Source organism: Myripristis murdjan, chromosome 8, assembly GCF_902150065.1.
Source record: "Myripristis murdjan chromosome 8, fMyrMur1.1, whole genome shotgun sequence".
NCBI lineage: Eukaryota > Metazoa > Chordata > Actinopteri > Holocentriformes > Holocentridae > Myripristis > Myripristis murdjan.
This window is the reverse complement of record NC_043987.1, coordinates 33879543-33893943: the sequence shown is the minus strand read 5'-3', so window position 1 is coordinate 33893943 and position 14401 is coordinate 33879543. Positions and strand designations below refer to the sequence as shown.

The following is a 14401-nucleotide window of genomic DNA, read 5'->3' as shown; positions in this document are numbered from 1 at the left end:
ACGTCCAGCGGTGACACGGCCAGCAGAAAGTCCTGTTTCAGCCGAGCTTTTCTCAAGTGACCCATTAGTGACTCAATCGGTGATTCAGATCAAAGAAATCCTAAATAATGGCAGATCTATTTTTACAAGTGTAAATAAAAGCCCTATAATACAGTAAATACAGTTTACAGCACTTTTTTTGTCCCAGTCTGTCCCTGATGAGGGTATTTTCACCTCCATGTGGACTCATAACACGCCCAGGGATCTACACCACAACATATGCATCTAATTAAGTTTGTTGCACCTGTGCCAACACTCAAACATCTTCCTGTGGGCCACCAAGAAAAAAACAACCACAATGTATGAGACAGAATTTAGATGTTTCTTTTCTTTTTACAAACGGCCTGCTACAACCATACAAAATGTGTGAAGCTGCCTGGATAAATCTTTCCTTCATTTCCTCTTCCTCGCCCAAAATAAATGTCCATGTTCTGGAATACATTTCACAGGGACATATCGAGAGAAATGTTCATGAGGGGGCCAAAGGGTGGCATGGAAATTTTAGGCGGTGCCAGATAGAAAGAGGGAAATCATCACTTTGTTACTGAGCAAACGCCACACACTGTTTGAATCCAGAGTCTCCAGCTTCACTCAGTTCTGATGATTGTAGTTTGTTCACAGTGGAAAAGTCAAAATGAGCTTATTCTGGTTGGATGAGTGGTTCTCTTTCTATCGCTGCTGAAATCCAGACGCAAAAATGAGAGGAACGGTTCCTGCCGCTGCGTCGTCTTACGCCACATTCACTTGCAGTCGGACAGCAGAGTTTCAGTTTTGTAAATCTCCGACCAGCGACATCATTATTGTTATTTTTGTATTAGATTGCCCAAACTGGGGTGGCATGGCCTGTTTTCAGTGTGGCAGCTCCCAGCCCATGGTAGATCCGCCCCAGATGTTTCATCACTTTGTGACGTGTCTACAGAGGAAGCCTGACGTCCTATAAGTGACACAGAAACACCGAAGAGCCCGAGTCGAATCCAAAGCCAAGCTCTGACCCAAACCAGAAGCCGGGGTACAGAGGCTCAGTGAAGGTGTTGTTGAAGGTGTGGAGGTGGGTCAGTGTGTCAGAGGAGACCCTGTAGAAGGACAGAGAGCCGGCAGGCCAGTCCAGATACACTCCAATTCTGTCAGACACGGAGGAGTTGATGTATATGGTTTGTCTGTCATGGAGGGCGGCGTAACCGGAACCGGTGCAGGCCAGACTCCAGGACGTGTCGTTCAATCCGAGACAGCAGTCGCCGACGAATCCGCTCCTGCTGATTCCCTTGTAAGTCGCTCCGACATAAACCCATCCCTTCCACTCCACCTCCCAGTAGCAGCGACCAGTCAGAGCGTCTCTGCACAGCAACTGGTACCAGTCATCGAACCTGTCCGGGTGGTCGGGATACGGCTGCTTCTCTGCCACCCAAGTCACCTTCCTGCTGTCCTCTGACACAAGGAGGCTTTTGTCCGCTGTGTTCAGGTCGAAGGTGAGTTCACAGGCATCTGACAGAGAGAACAAGACAAAAAAGGGTTAGGGTTAGCACTAAGTGACAAAGGAATGACAGCACAAAGTGGTAGGCCACGTAAAACCACAGAGTGGGGTCAGTATAGTGCGCAGAGGTCGCCAACTTTCTGCAGAGTCAATAGCTACAGACCTCCAAACTTCATGTGATCTTCAGATTAGCTTACATCACCAAGCACAATGCAAAGCGTCGGATGCAGCGGTGTAAAGCATCACCACCACTGGACTCTAGAGCAGTGGAGACGCGTTCTCTGGAGTGACCAGTCACGCTTCTTCATCTGGCAATCTGATGGACGAGTCTGGGTTTGGTGGTTGCCAGGAGAACGATACTTGTCTGACTGCATTGTGCCAAGTGTAAAGTTTGGTGGAGGGAGGATCATGGTCTGGGCTTGTTTTTCAGGAGTTGGGCTCAGCCCCTTAGTTCCAGTGAAAGGAACTCTTAATGCTTCAGGATACCAAAACATTTTGGACAATTCCATGCTCCCAACTTTGTGGCAACAGTTTGGAGCGGGCCCCTTCCTGTTTAAACATGACTGTGCACCAGTGCACAAAGCAAGGTCCATAAAGACATGGATGAGCGAGTTTGGTGTGGAAGAACTTGACTGGCCTGCACAGAGTCCTGACCTGAACCCGATAGAACACCTTTGGGATGAATTAGAGCGGAGACTGAGAGCCAGGCCTTCTCGACCAACATCAGTCTGACCTTACAAATGCACTTCTGGAAGAATGGTAAGAAATTCCCATAAACTCGCCTAAACCTGGTGGAAAGCCTTCCTAGAAGAGTTGATATAGCTGCTGTTATAGCTGCAAAGGGTGGGCCCACATCAGATTAAATCCTATGGTTTAAGAATGAGATGTCACTCACGTTCCTATGCGTGTGAAGGCAGACTTTTGGCAATATAGTGTATGTTAGTGCCAGGTGTGAACGGACGGACTCAGAGCTGTCAGCTTGTGATCGAATCGCCAGAGACACATTTAATGCCAGGCGGAGACACAGCCTCTGATCTGACAGGCCAGCCGTCATCTTTATTCACAGCAGGCCTTTAAAGAGATGAACGTACTTTCATGAATAAATGAAATGAACACTTACACTTCCTCAGACCTGGCTTTAACCTCTGCACTCCACCGTGGTCCACGCTGCAGGAATAAACAGTTACACATTTCAAATCCACATCGGAAACAGAATCAGAATCAGAATCAGAAATACTTTATCGATCTCCGAGGGAAAATTGGGTCATTGCAGTTGCTCAGATTCACAAAATTAAATTATGAGAAATCGCAAGAAAAAGGAAACAAATACTAAATATACAAATATGTGACTTACAAATTGCAAAGAGTATGTGCATTACGTATAAGTATGTGCATAATGTGCATTAAATCTAAATATGTGCATTCATCCTACAAATTGCAGCAATAAATACAGGAATACGAAACTGAGCATATGCAAAAAAAAAGCATACCTATTTATATCGCACTGTTGAATGGTTATCAAGTCCTTACAGGAATAAATTATTGCACAGTTACTTAGTTAAGTGGTTAAGCCAACAGTTTAAATAGTGTGCAGTCTACAAGTATGCAGTCCTTGATCCACATGATCCACTTTGTCACAATAAGACAGCGCCAGTTTTATTTTTTCGCTTTGATGCAGCCAAGCTAACGACTCCCATAGACTTCAAGTCTTTATGCTAAGCTAACAGGAAATGCTACCCATAGGAACTGAACCACAGAGGAGAAAATGGTGTCCAACATCTGCTCTCAGTGTGAGGAAGTCGGGAAAAGGGGATTTTGCCCAAAATGTTGGAGTGCTTCGTAAAAAAAATATCCCTCAGCTTCTCAGTCTGACGAAAGCCGTCAGCCCTCGGCCTTGTAGGAGACGTTGCCTCTCCATACCTGAGCTTGTCCAGTCTCCATGTTGGATCCTCCAGTTGAGCAGAGAGCAGCTTCTCTCCTGAGGCTCCTGGATGATTGTAGCTCAGGTCCAGCTCTCTCAGATGGGAGGGGTTGGAGCTCAGAGCTGAGGCCAGAGCAGCACAGCCTTCCTGTGTGACCAGACAGCCTGACAGCCTGCACACACACACACACACACACACACACACATACACGTTAAAGGCAGAATGAGAATGTATAGACTCATGCAAAACAAATCCTCTGCATCCTGACTTGTGAGCCCCTAGGAGTGTGTGTGTGTTGGTGTGTGTGACCCTGCCCTCTGTCTGAATTTACTTATTTTGCTGAGCTCGAGATTCTTCTGGGTGTCGGCCTTTGGGCAGTGGGTGTGCAGCTCCCAGCCAATCACAGCGCAGTATGGCACCACATTGACCACATCCCACAGGAAGCTACGAAAATCATGGATGTGGCCTACAGAAAAAAGGAAATCTAGCGAGGCGAAACGCCAAGCGGACAAAGCTCGCTCCACAATGGGAGTGAATCTAGGACGGTGAAGGCGTTCGTTCCGTCGCCATCCTAGGAAAGGAAAACAAGCTGCTGGCGGTTAGCTTAGCCAGGGAGGAGGGGCCAGCTTTGTGAATGTTGTGTTTACAAATCACAACAAATCCTACTAGTTCTGCCTTTAGGTTTTCTTCCACCAAAGTATTGTTTATTATTTGTTACTGAGAGTTATTCTTGCCTGATTTGGCAAGAACTCTGTACACCCACGACTGCAACCCCCAACATGGAGAAAACTCTATTGTGAAGTTTGCAGATGACACCACCATTATCGGCCGGATTTCCATCAATGATGAGTTTTCATATCGGGAGGAAATCAACCATCTTGCAGAATGGCGCACAGAAAACAACTTGCTCAACGTCAGCAAAACCAAAGAGCTGATAGTTGATTTTAGAAAAAAGGAGGCAAAGACACACAACCCTGTCTACATCAATGGAGCTGAGGTGGAGCAAGTGAGCAGTTTTAAGTTCCTGGGAATCAGCATAACAGAGAACCTGACATGGACTTCACATATCTCTGCCCTGGTTAAAAAAGCCCAGAAACGGCTGTATTTCTTAAGGAAACTTAAGAAAGCAAAATTCCCACGCCAAGTTCTTGTCAGCTTCTACAAAGGAGCGATTGAAAGCATCCTGACTGGAAACATCACAAACTGGCATGGGATGTGCACGGCCCAGGACAGGAAGACTCTGCAACGAGTGATTAAAACTGCCCAAAACATCATTGGAACCCATCTACCAAGCCTCAGTGATATCGGGGAGGTGAGGTGAGATCCTAAAAGACAACACCCACCCCAGCCACAGCCTGTTCACCCTGCTGCCGTCAGGCCAAAGATACAGAGGTATTCACTGCCGTACCACCAGACTACAGAGCAACTCCTCCATGCTTAATAATTCTATTTTCTACACAATCAATCAATTAATCAATCAAGAGGGAACCACACTTTAATTCCATTATTCAACCTGTTCTATAATGACAAATAAACTTCCTTGTATCCTTGTATCCTTGTAACTTTTTGAAATGATTATTCTGAAATTGAAAAGTGTAAACGACTCGGATCACACACAGGATCAGTCATTTCCACGCCTCTCATCATCTATGTAGGCAGCAGTGCGATGCATTCTGGTCGCACTGTGTTGCGTTTGTGGAGACAGGGCGTGACGCTGGCACGACTCGCCGCCTCTGGAAACTCCTACAGGACCTTTAACTACCACCGATCTAAAATGAAGACAGATTCAGCAGCTGCAGGTTTTATGTTTATTTCTCACCTCAAATGCTTCAGAAACACATTTGGCTGAACTGTTTTTATAATGTCAAAGAAAGTTTCTGAGCCGCCACGTTGTTGAAAAAGGAGTTGAAGACCAGGTGAGGGGCCGCATTCCAATTTTACAATTTATTGTAAGTTTCTATACAAAGGCATTTTGCTTCAAAACACATTCAGTTATATTATGATACCTTTCCTTTTCAAAATCCTTTTTAAATCAGTTGATAAATTATTGCTATTTCATTCATTCTGATCTCATCACCAGTGTGTGATACTGCGTCTCAGTGGGAACAGTGGATTCGTCCTCCTTCCCAGTTTATTCAAGTCAAGTAGTATTTTCGAACTGGCACTCCTCAGTAATGGCAGTATGGCACACAAATATCAGTCCAACTCATATCTGACCCTGCCACCTACAGGATTGTTGGTGCATAGCACAGCACCGCTGTGAAACAATCAAAAGAATATGAAATTTATGTTTTCCTATGAAAAAATTACATTTTTTTCTTTTTTTCTTTTTCATTTCACTGGCCAGATGTACCCCCCAGGCCTTATTTTGAATTAGTTAATGGGTTTGGCAGGTTGTAGATAATGTCATCCCTCAGCCCTATTCATTGTTTTGCTTCCCTTCAGCAGCTGTCACTTGGGCATAGCAATCATGGCGTGGCTCGGTACCGAGTGGCGGTACAGGTCACCCGTCCTTGTCCCTGTCACCAACACCTACACCCCATCAAGCTGAGGAGAGACGCTGCAATGTTTTGTTTCCTTGTGTTTTACTTTGTTGCATAAAAACAGGAATACTGCAGGAAACCTGACCTGAGAGCCTCCAGTCTGCAGTGTGGACTCTCCAGTCCATCAGAGAGCAGCTTCACTCCTGAATCCTGCAGATCGTTGTTGCTCAGGTCCAACTCTCTCAGACTGGAGGACTGGGAGCTGAGAACTGAGGCCAGAGCTGCACAGCCTTTCTCTGAGATGTTGCAGCCACTCAGTCTGAAGAGTTAGTAATAAAAACAAAAAGGAACTTTAAAATAAAAATACACATTTGATATAGTTAATATATCCAGTTGTCTTTTTCACTTACAAGGATATATTGGAGACTTGGACCACTGGCATCATCCTCAGAAGAGCCTCTTCTGAAGCAGAGTATTTCTTCAGGTCAAACACTTCTAGATCTTCTTCCGATGTCAGCAACATGAAGACCAGAGCTGACCACTGAGCAGGGGAGAGTTCATCTGTGGAGAGACGTCCTGATCTCAGGTACTGTTGGATCTCCTCCACTAGAGAATGGTCATTCATCTCATTCAGACAGTGGAACAGGTTGATGCTTCTCTCTGGAGAGGTATTCTCCCTGATCTTCCTCTTGATGTACTCAACTGTTTCCTGATTGGTCTGTGAGCCACTTCTTGTCTGTGTCAGCAGGCCTCTTAAGAGGTTTTGATTGTTCTCCTGTGAAAGACCCAGGAGGAATCGGAGGAACATGTCCAGGTGACCATCTGGACTCTCTAAGGCCCTGTCAATGGCAATCCTGTGTACCTTTGATGTAGATGTTTTGCTGAAAAGCATCCACACATTTTGGACAGTCAGGCGGGGCATGGGCATGACACTCTTGTTTCTGTTATGTAGTGACAGGACCACATGAACTGAAGCCAGAAACTCCTGAATGGTCAGATGGACGAAGCTAAACATCATGTCATTTTTCATGTCCCTATTCCGTCCACGATGTTCTTTAAAGATCTGTGTGAATACTCCTGAGTACATTGAAGCTTCGTTGAAATTAATGCCGCTTTCTTTTAGATTGTGTTCGTAGAATATAAGGTTGCCTTCCTCCAGCTGGTGAAAAGCCAGTTTTGCAAGTGACTGAATGTACTGGATGCTCTTTTCAGTGCCATACTTCTGCTTTGTGTGATTGATCTGAAACACCAGGAACTCTGCGTACATCTCAGTCAGGGTCTTGGGCAGGTCTCCTCCCTCACTGGTTTTCAACATGTCCTCCAGAACTGTAGCAGTGATCCAGCAGAAGACTGGGATGTGGCACATGATGTGGAGGCTTCGTGACGTCTTGATGTGGGAGATGATTCTTCTGGCCCACTCCTCATCTCTGAATCTCTTCCTGAAGTATTCCTCCTTCTGTGGGTCAGTGAAGCCTCTCACCTCTGTCACCATGTCAACGCACTCGGCAGGGATCTGATTGGCCGCTGCAGGTCGTGTGGTTATCCAGAGGCGAGCAGAGGGAAGCAGTTTCCCCTTGATGAGGTTTGTCAATAGAACGTCCACAGAGGTCGACTCTGTAACATCAATAAGGCGCTTTTCATTGGCAGTGAAGTCTAAAGACAGGCGGCTCTCATCCAGACCATCCAACACAAACAGAAGCTTGAATTTGCTCTTGTCATAGTTGGAGTTTCCAGATGTCTGTATCTCTGTGAAGATGTAATTAAGAGCCTCCTCCTGGATATTGATGGTTTCCCTGATACATCTGTGAATGAGCTCTGCAAAACGAAACCTTTCTCCTTTCAGCAAATTCAGTTCACGGAAGGTAAAAGGGAATGCAAGATGCACATCTTGATTGGCTCGTCCTTCAGCCCAGTCCAGGATGAACTTCTGCACGAGGAAGGTTTTGCCAATTCCTGCAATGCCGTTGGTCAGCACCATTCTTATGGGTGTGCATTTTCCAGAAGGGTGTTTGAAGATGTCACTGGGTTTGATTGGCTTCTCTGTGTCCGTTGGTTTTCTTGATGGAATCTCAATCTGCCTGACCTCGTGCTGCTGGTTGATGTTTATGTTTCCCCCATCTGTGACGTAGAGCTCTGTGTAGATATCATCCAGATGTTTCTTATCCTTCCTGTCTAACCATCCTTCTTCTGCACACATAAACCTGTCTTGGAGGTTCGTTTGGAGCATGTGTTGGTACGATGTGATGAGTTGGGGAGGCTTTGGTGTGGGCACCCGCAAATCTGTAACATGCATTGAAAAAAAGTAAAACATTAGGCCGTGAGGTGCTAGGATTTCCTAGCTAGCAGCATTAAGCACATGTTCATGACACAAATGAAACCTTCTTTGGTGCTACAAGTGAAGCAGCTAATTAACTACAGCGTGTTTCATTCTGACTCTCCATTTTCAGGTTTTGATGAGCACATATGCTCTTTATGAAACCTAGCTTCACAATCATGGATTTACATATTTCCACCTTGGCTCAGGGTCACCACAGTCTTGCGCTAGGGACTACTGAGCAGATGAGGGTTTGGTGCCTTGCTCAAGAGTATCTGGACAATAGGCGTTAAAGTGCAGAACATTACTGGTTCAGTTTACGGAGTGCTGACATTGAGCTAAAGATGAGGATCAACAAAATCCTTCATCATTTGAACAGACATCTAAACGGGCTGTGACACAACATCCAACATGGCCACCGAGGCAAGCCGGCGATTAGACTTACCTTCAGTCTGACCACTGTCGCTAAGAAGGTGAGGAAGAGGTTGCAAGGAGGAAGTTCCACTGCTGTCTGAGGTCTCCCAACCATCCCTGACATCTCCTGAGCGAGAGAGAGAGAGAGAGAGAGAAATGAGATCTTGCCTCAGTGTGGATAAGGCAGAAAAAGGGAATTCTGCTCAAGAATGTTGGATTATTCCTTTACGTCAGGGGTTGCAAAACTTTTTTATGTTAAGGACCCTGAAAATGGGCCACAGACCCCCATTTGAGAGGATTTTGTCCCATGTGAATCCTGTCTGAGAGAACTTTTATGAGCCAAACTATAATCAAATAGGATTACTATGAATTCCAAACAAATACTACAGCCATCCAAAAGAAAATTTGAATTTCAAAGTTGAAAATCCCAAGATCTGCAAAAATCAAGGATTTCCTGAAGTCTACTTTGCATCTATGCAGATATTTATTCAGTTCAGCACCGTTTTCAACCATGCGGAGCTTACCTTCAGGTTCTGAGCCGGTGTTTGATAAATTCTGCACCAGATCGTTCCTGTTGATCTTCATTAAAACCTTCTTGGTCACCTCCAGGCAGTGTTGGTTGTAGGTCTGCACCATCTGGTCCACGGTGTCCGGCCTGTCTGCCTTCTCCAGGCGGCTCTTTGGGATGGCTGGGAGGCCCTCCAGGATCTCGGCCTGTAGGTACCATTTGAACTCTTTGAGCTCTTTGTCCCCCAAATCATTCAGCGTCTCCAGGAGGAGCTCTTTCAACGCTGCCATTCTTGCTCCCTGGTAAAGTCAGAGGAAATGATCAACAAAAAAAATCTGTCTGCTTCTTTACTTCATTGCAGAAACTATGGCGGTTAATACTCTGAGAAACAAAGTAGATACTCTCCGAGATCATAGCAGTAAATTTTCAAGAGTAAAACCTAAAAAAACTCTGAAATTATAAAGTCAAAAATTTACTGGAAAAAATTTAGGGAAAAGTTTTTCTTTGACTTTTTTTGGGTCACGGAACCACATGGCTTCACTTTTCTGAATCCAGTTCTTGTTTCTTGGTTCCTAAACCAAAATCGTAAATTTTTGACTTTATAATCTCAGAATATTTTTTCCCCCTCATAACTGTGAGGATTTTTTTTCTCCTAAATTTAGGACTTTGATCTCTGAGAATTTCTGAGGGGTTTTTTTTCTTGTAAATTTATGAAGGAAAAAAGGAAAGGAAAAAAATCTCTGACATTAAAGTGGCTGATCTACAAAAAACAAAACAAAACAAAACAAAACAAAAAAACATAAATTTATGGAAAAACTTGAAAATTCTGCGATTATGAATTTATGAGAAAAATCTCACAAATTCTCAGATTATGAAGTTGCAAATTTATGAGAAAAAAACATATAAGAAAAAACTTTGCGAGAAAAAGCTCTGAAATTCTGAGATTAAAGTAATAAATTTATGAGAAAAAAAGAACATTCTCTGAGGTTAAAGTAGTAAATTTACAAGTAAAACCTCAAAAATTTATGAAAAAAAACTTGGAAATTCTGAGATTGTAAAGTCACAAATTTGCATGAAAAAAGATAAGTAATTCAGAGATTAAAGAGTTACATTCATGAGGAAAAAAAACTTTAAAAATCTGAGATCATAAAGTCACAAATTTACAAGTCAAAAACTCAGAAAATTGTTTTTTCTCATACTATAGGATTCAGTCAGAAGGAAATCCTGCTGGTTTGAGTCCAGAATCCCAATCTCCTCCTCAACATCTGGACTCTGAAGAGACGCTGTTGTGACTTTGGCCGATTCAGAGGAAAACAATCTTGTACAAAGTAAAAGAAAAGCGTTTTTTACGAGTTTAACATGTTTTTTTTTTTCCTACAACTACCCGAACGCGCCGGTGCACACAGGAGAGGTGTGTGTAACCCTCTCCAGCGTCCTGTTCCTGTTTCTTGTCTGTTTCAACACTGAAGTCCAGTCCAAAAAGAGCAAAACAGCAAGATTAATCAATTATTGATCAATCATTTCTGCCCCTTACAATTCTAATTTAACCAAGTCTTAAAACAAGTCACGCTTTCCAGGCTTTGATAGGACAAAGGCAGAGTATTACACACACACACACACACCCACCCACCCACCCACACACACACACACACACACACACACACACAGAGAGAGAGTTCAATGTCTGTTGATGTCGCAACAGTGGAAATCACAGAAAGGGAAGTGGAACTGCAGCGCTGCGGCGTTTCGAGCGGCTCAGCTCGGGTTATGTTTGAAATTTCAACACAACCAAAACACAACCAGGCAGCCTGAGACCCAGACTGATCACATTCATCGCCACCTTATCATCTTCATAAGGCTTTGGTTCTTTTATTATGATCTAAATTCAGCTGCTATATACAGGGTCCGTAAAAGAAGAAAAAAAAATGACCTGAAATGTTCATCTGGATTTTTTTTTTTTTTTTTTTTTTTTTTGGATCACAGCAATCTGAATTTCATATTTAGTGAGAATTGTCATGTCATTTATGTATTATTATTATTATTAATATTGTTAGTAGTAGTAGTAGTAGTAGTAGTAGTATTTTAAATAGGATCCTTACCAGGAAGCTGCTGGTTCTCCCTCATCAGTCCTCGCTGTGTGAGAGCCACAAACAGTGAGCTCCTGTGTGTGTGTGTGTGTGTGTGTGTGTGTGTGTGTGGGTGTGTGTGTGGAAGAGGCCACACCCCATTTCTCAATATCTCTCACTATGTACTAGAATATCCACTCTATGTACTATAATATCTCTCTCAATGTACTATAATATCCATTCTATGTACTATAATATCTCTCTCTATGTACTATAATATCCACTCTATGTACTATAATATCTCTCTCTATGTACTATAATATCTCTCTCAATGTACTATAATATCCATTCTATGTACTATAATATCCACTCTATGTAGGCTACTATAATATCCACTATATGTACTCTAATATCTCTCTCTATGTACTATAATATCTCTCTCTATGTACTATAATATCCATTCTATGTACTATAATATCCACTATATGTACTCTAATATCCACTCTATGTACTATAATACCCTTTTTGATTTGATAGCACTGCACCTTTAAACACCTGTGTGCACATCAAAGGAGCACCGTACAAGTCTGCAGAGAGACACGATCGATCAGGCGATGCAGTTCCACCACGTGACCACCAGATGGCGCGCTGACATCAGTAACACCTCCAGCTCCAGCGCAGAGGAGCGCGTGGGGCCTCGTTGGCTCCGCCGGGCCAAATCTACCGTCTGCCACCGTGTGTCTGTCAGAGATCAGCCGAGCCTTCACAGTCCTGTAGAGCCGCCGGGCCATTTCCTGAGTGTGTGTGTGTGTGTGTGTGTGTGAGAGAGAGAGAGAGAGAGAGAGGACCATACCACTGATTTTGAATATTTGGCCACATTCCCCACATTGTCCACGTCAACAAACCATCCATCATCACTTTGTGGGACCTGAAGAATTCATAACACGGAGTCAAAATGTGAGTTTCTGGTTGAGACCTCATAATGCCTGAGCCTCATAACGCCCACCTTATAATGTTCAAACAGAGTCCTCAACACTCAGAAACCACACAGCTGATGACTGGCTTTGGAAAGCAAAACATTTCCCCGCCTAGGGACTATTTTCTCTGGCGGAGGAGGAGGAGGAGGAGGAGGAGGGAGCGTTTTGGTTTGAAAAAGTCCTGAAAAGCCAACAGTGCTGCTGCTTTTAGGAAAACTCATGTGGAGGACTTTATTGGGCTGATGGAAAACTGGAGTGAAGAAAGTGTGAAGGCTCTGAAAGTTCATGTTCATATCGTAGTGGAAAAGATTCACCTGTGATTGATTGTGAACCAGGTGTGGTCCCACAGCACACCTGTCCTGCTGGTATAAATGATAAAACATAAAAAACTGATAATACTGAGGTTTCTTCACACCTGTCCAGCTCTGATGTGTTTCTTGGTTTTACACTCGTGTGTTTTCATTCATTTGCATTTGCTGTTCAACAACATTTGGCCAGTAAATTAATCAAAACATGCTGAACATTCACAACATGTCCCCATATCACAATGTCCCACAAATCTAAAGTTCTGACATTATAAAGTGACAAATTTGAAAAAATTAAAAAAAAAACAAAACAACAACTAAGAAATTCTCAGAAATTAAAGGTCAAAAATTTATGAGGAAAAAAACTCTAAATTTGCAAGATTGTAAAGTCACAAATTTACGAGAAAAACCTTTAAAAAAAAAAAAAAAAAAAAGGGTTTTCATCTACTTTTAACTTTTAACCAAGAACTGGATTCAGCAAGTGGAAGTAAAACAAACAAACAAACAAACTAACTAACTAACTAACAAACAAACAAAACTTGATAAGGAAAAATTAAACTATATGTCCCATTTATTTTCTCATTAATTTGTGACTTTAAATCTCAGAATTTTTGAGGTTTTTTTTTTAATTCTCACAAAGAGAGAAAAGACGTTTTTCTCACAAACTTTAATCTCAGAGAATGTCACGTTCCCCCCTAACACTGGCCCTAACAAGCCGCCGTACTTTGCCCACTTGAAGCGACTTGAAAAGAAAAAAAAACAAAAAAAAAAAACATGGACGTTATGTGGCAGCGTTTGACGCACCTGTCCTGCAGGTTCACCTGTCCACGTGACGCTGCGGTTTCTGCGGCGTGGTGACGTAGTGACGTAGCTCCGAGGAGAGCGGCTACATAGGAGATTAGTCCGGGGCTCGCGCTCAGAGCGGCGGCCGGTCGGGACGCAGCGGCACGTTACAGCCAGGTACCAGGTAAATGTGTGTGTGTGTGTGTGTGTGTGTGTGTGTGTGTGTGTGTGTGTGTGTGTGTGTGTGTGTGTGTGTGTGTGTGTGTGTGTGAGAGAATCTTTTTTCCTTTAACCTGAGCTGTGTTCGTGTCTGCGGCGCGGCAGGTTGATTTGTTCGTACAGAAAAAAGCAGCTGAGAGGCTGGAGGGAGTTCAACCTGCTCCTGTTTGTTTGTTTGTTTGTTTGTTTGTTTGTTTGTTTGTTTGTTTGTTTTTAATTAACTAAAAAATGATTTTGCGTGCGTCCAAAATCTCCGCAGATGAAGTTTGTCACTTTGCGTTTCTCGGTTTGTTTCTGCGCCGCGGGGTTTGACTGGAGTTAACCTGTTCACACACACACACACACACACACACACACACACACACACCTCTCCCTGTGTGCTGGGCTGTGTTTCTTTTCTCTTTTTTTCTCTCTCTGCTGTTTAAGGAACTCGATGCACATGATTTGTGTGGCCCTGGTCAGTTTTCTGAGGGTCACCTGCAGCCTGACAGAATAAAACCCACATAATCTCTGAGATTAAAGGGCTAACTTTGCAAGAAAAACTGACAAATTGGTGAGTAGAGGGAAAAAAAACAAACAAACAAATTCTGAGATTGTAAATCAAAAATTTGTGCAAAAAACTTGGACAAATAGTTTTTCCTTCACCTTAGTTTGTCTGTTTGTTTGTTTGTTTGTTTGTTTGTTTGTTTGTTTGGTGAAGGAGCCACGTTGCTTCTGTTTGCTGAATCTGGTTCTTGGTTCTTGGTTCTTGCAGTCTCTCTGTGCTGTTTGCTGCTGAAGGCCTGTTTCTAAAAGTCGATTCACTTCAGTATCATGATTCTTTATTTTCTTTCTGTCTCTCTTTTTTAATTTTTTTCTCTTTTTTTTTTAATAAAATGTGTCGGTTCTCTTCATGCTCGG

At 43.2% G+C, this 14401-nt stretch overlaps 2 protein-coding genes across 5 annotated transcripts in view; one reads left to right on the top strand and one right to left on the bottom strand.

Annotated features, from left to right (window-relative positions):
* Nucleotides 1–888: 888 nt before the first annotated feature.
* Nucleotides 889–10398, bottom strand: LOC115363496 (NLR family CARD domain-containing protein 3-like). The gene is made up of 8 exons (XM_030057749.1): nucleotides 10351–10398; nucleotides 9168–9450; nucleotides 8675–8767; nucleotides 6326–8195; nucleotides 6061–6234; nucleotides 3431–3604; nucleotides 2631–2677; nucleotides 889–1521 (listed from the first exon to the last, which is right to left on the bottom strand). The coding sequence occupies exons 2-8, from the start codon at nucleotides 9439–9441 to the stop codon at nucleotides 974–976; spliced, it is 3180 nt and encodes a 1059-aa protein (XP_029913609.1). The 5' UTR covers nucleotides 9442–9450; nucleotides 10351–10398; the 3' UTR covers nucleotides 889–973.
* Nucleotides 10399–13327: 2929 nt separating this feature from the next.
* Nucleotides 13328–14401, top strand: part of LOC115363502 (oxysterol-binding protein-related protein 7-like) — a 29094-nt gene continuing 28020 nt past the window's right edge. For 2 of the 4 annotated variants that reach the window (XM_030057759.1, XM_030057755.1), the window contains exon 1: nucleotides 13328–13466. The gene's annotated coding sequence lies outside the window, so the exon portion shown is untranslated. Of the gene's footprint in view, nucleotides 13467–14034; nucleotides 14055–14401 lie in introns of those variants that run through there. The other 2 variants (XM_030057757.1, XM_030057758.1) reach the window with 2 other exon arrangements.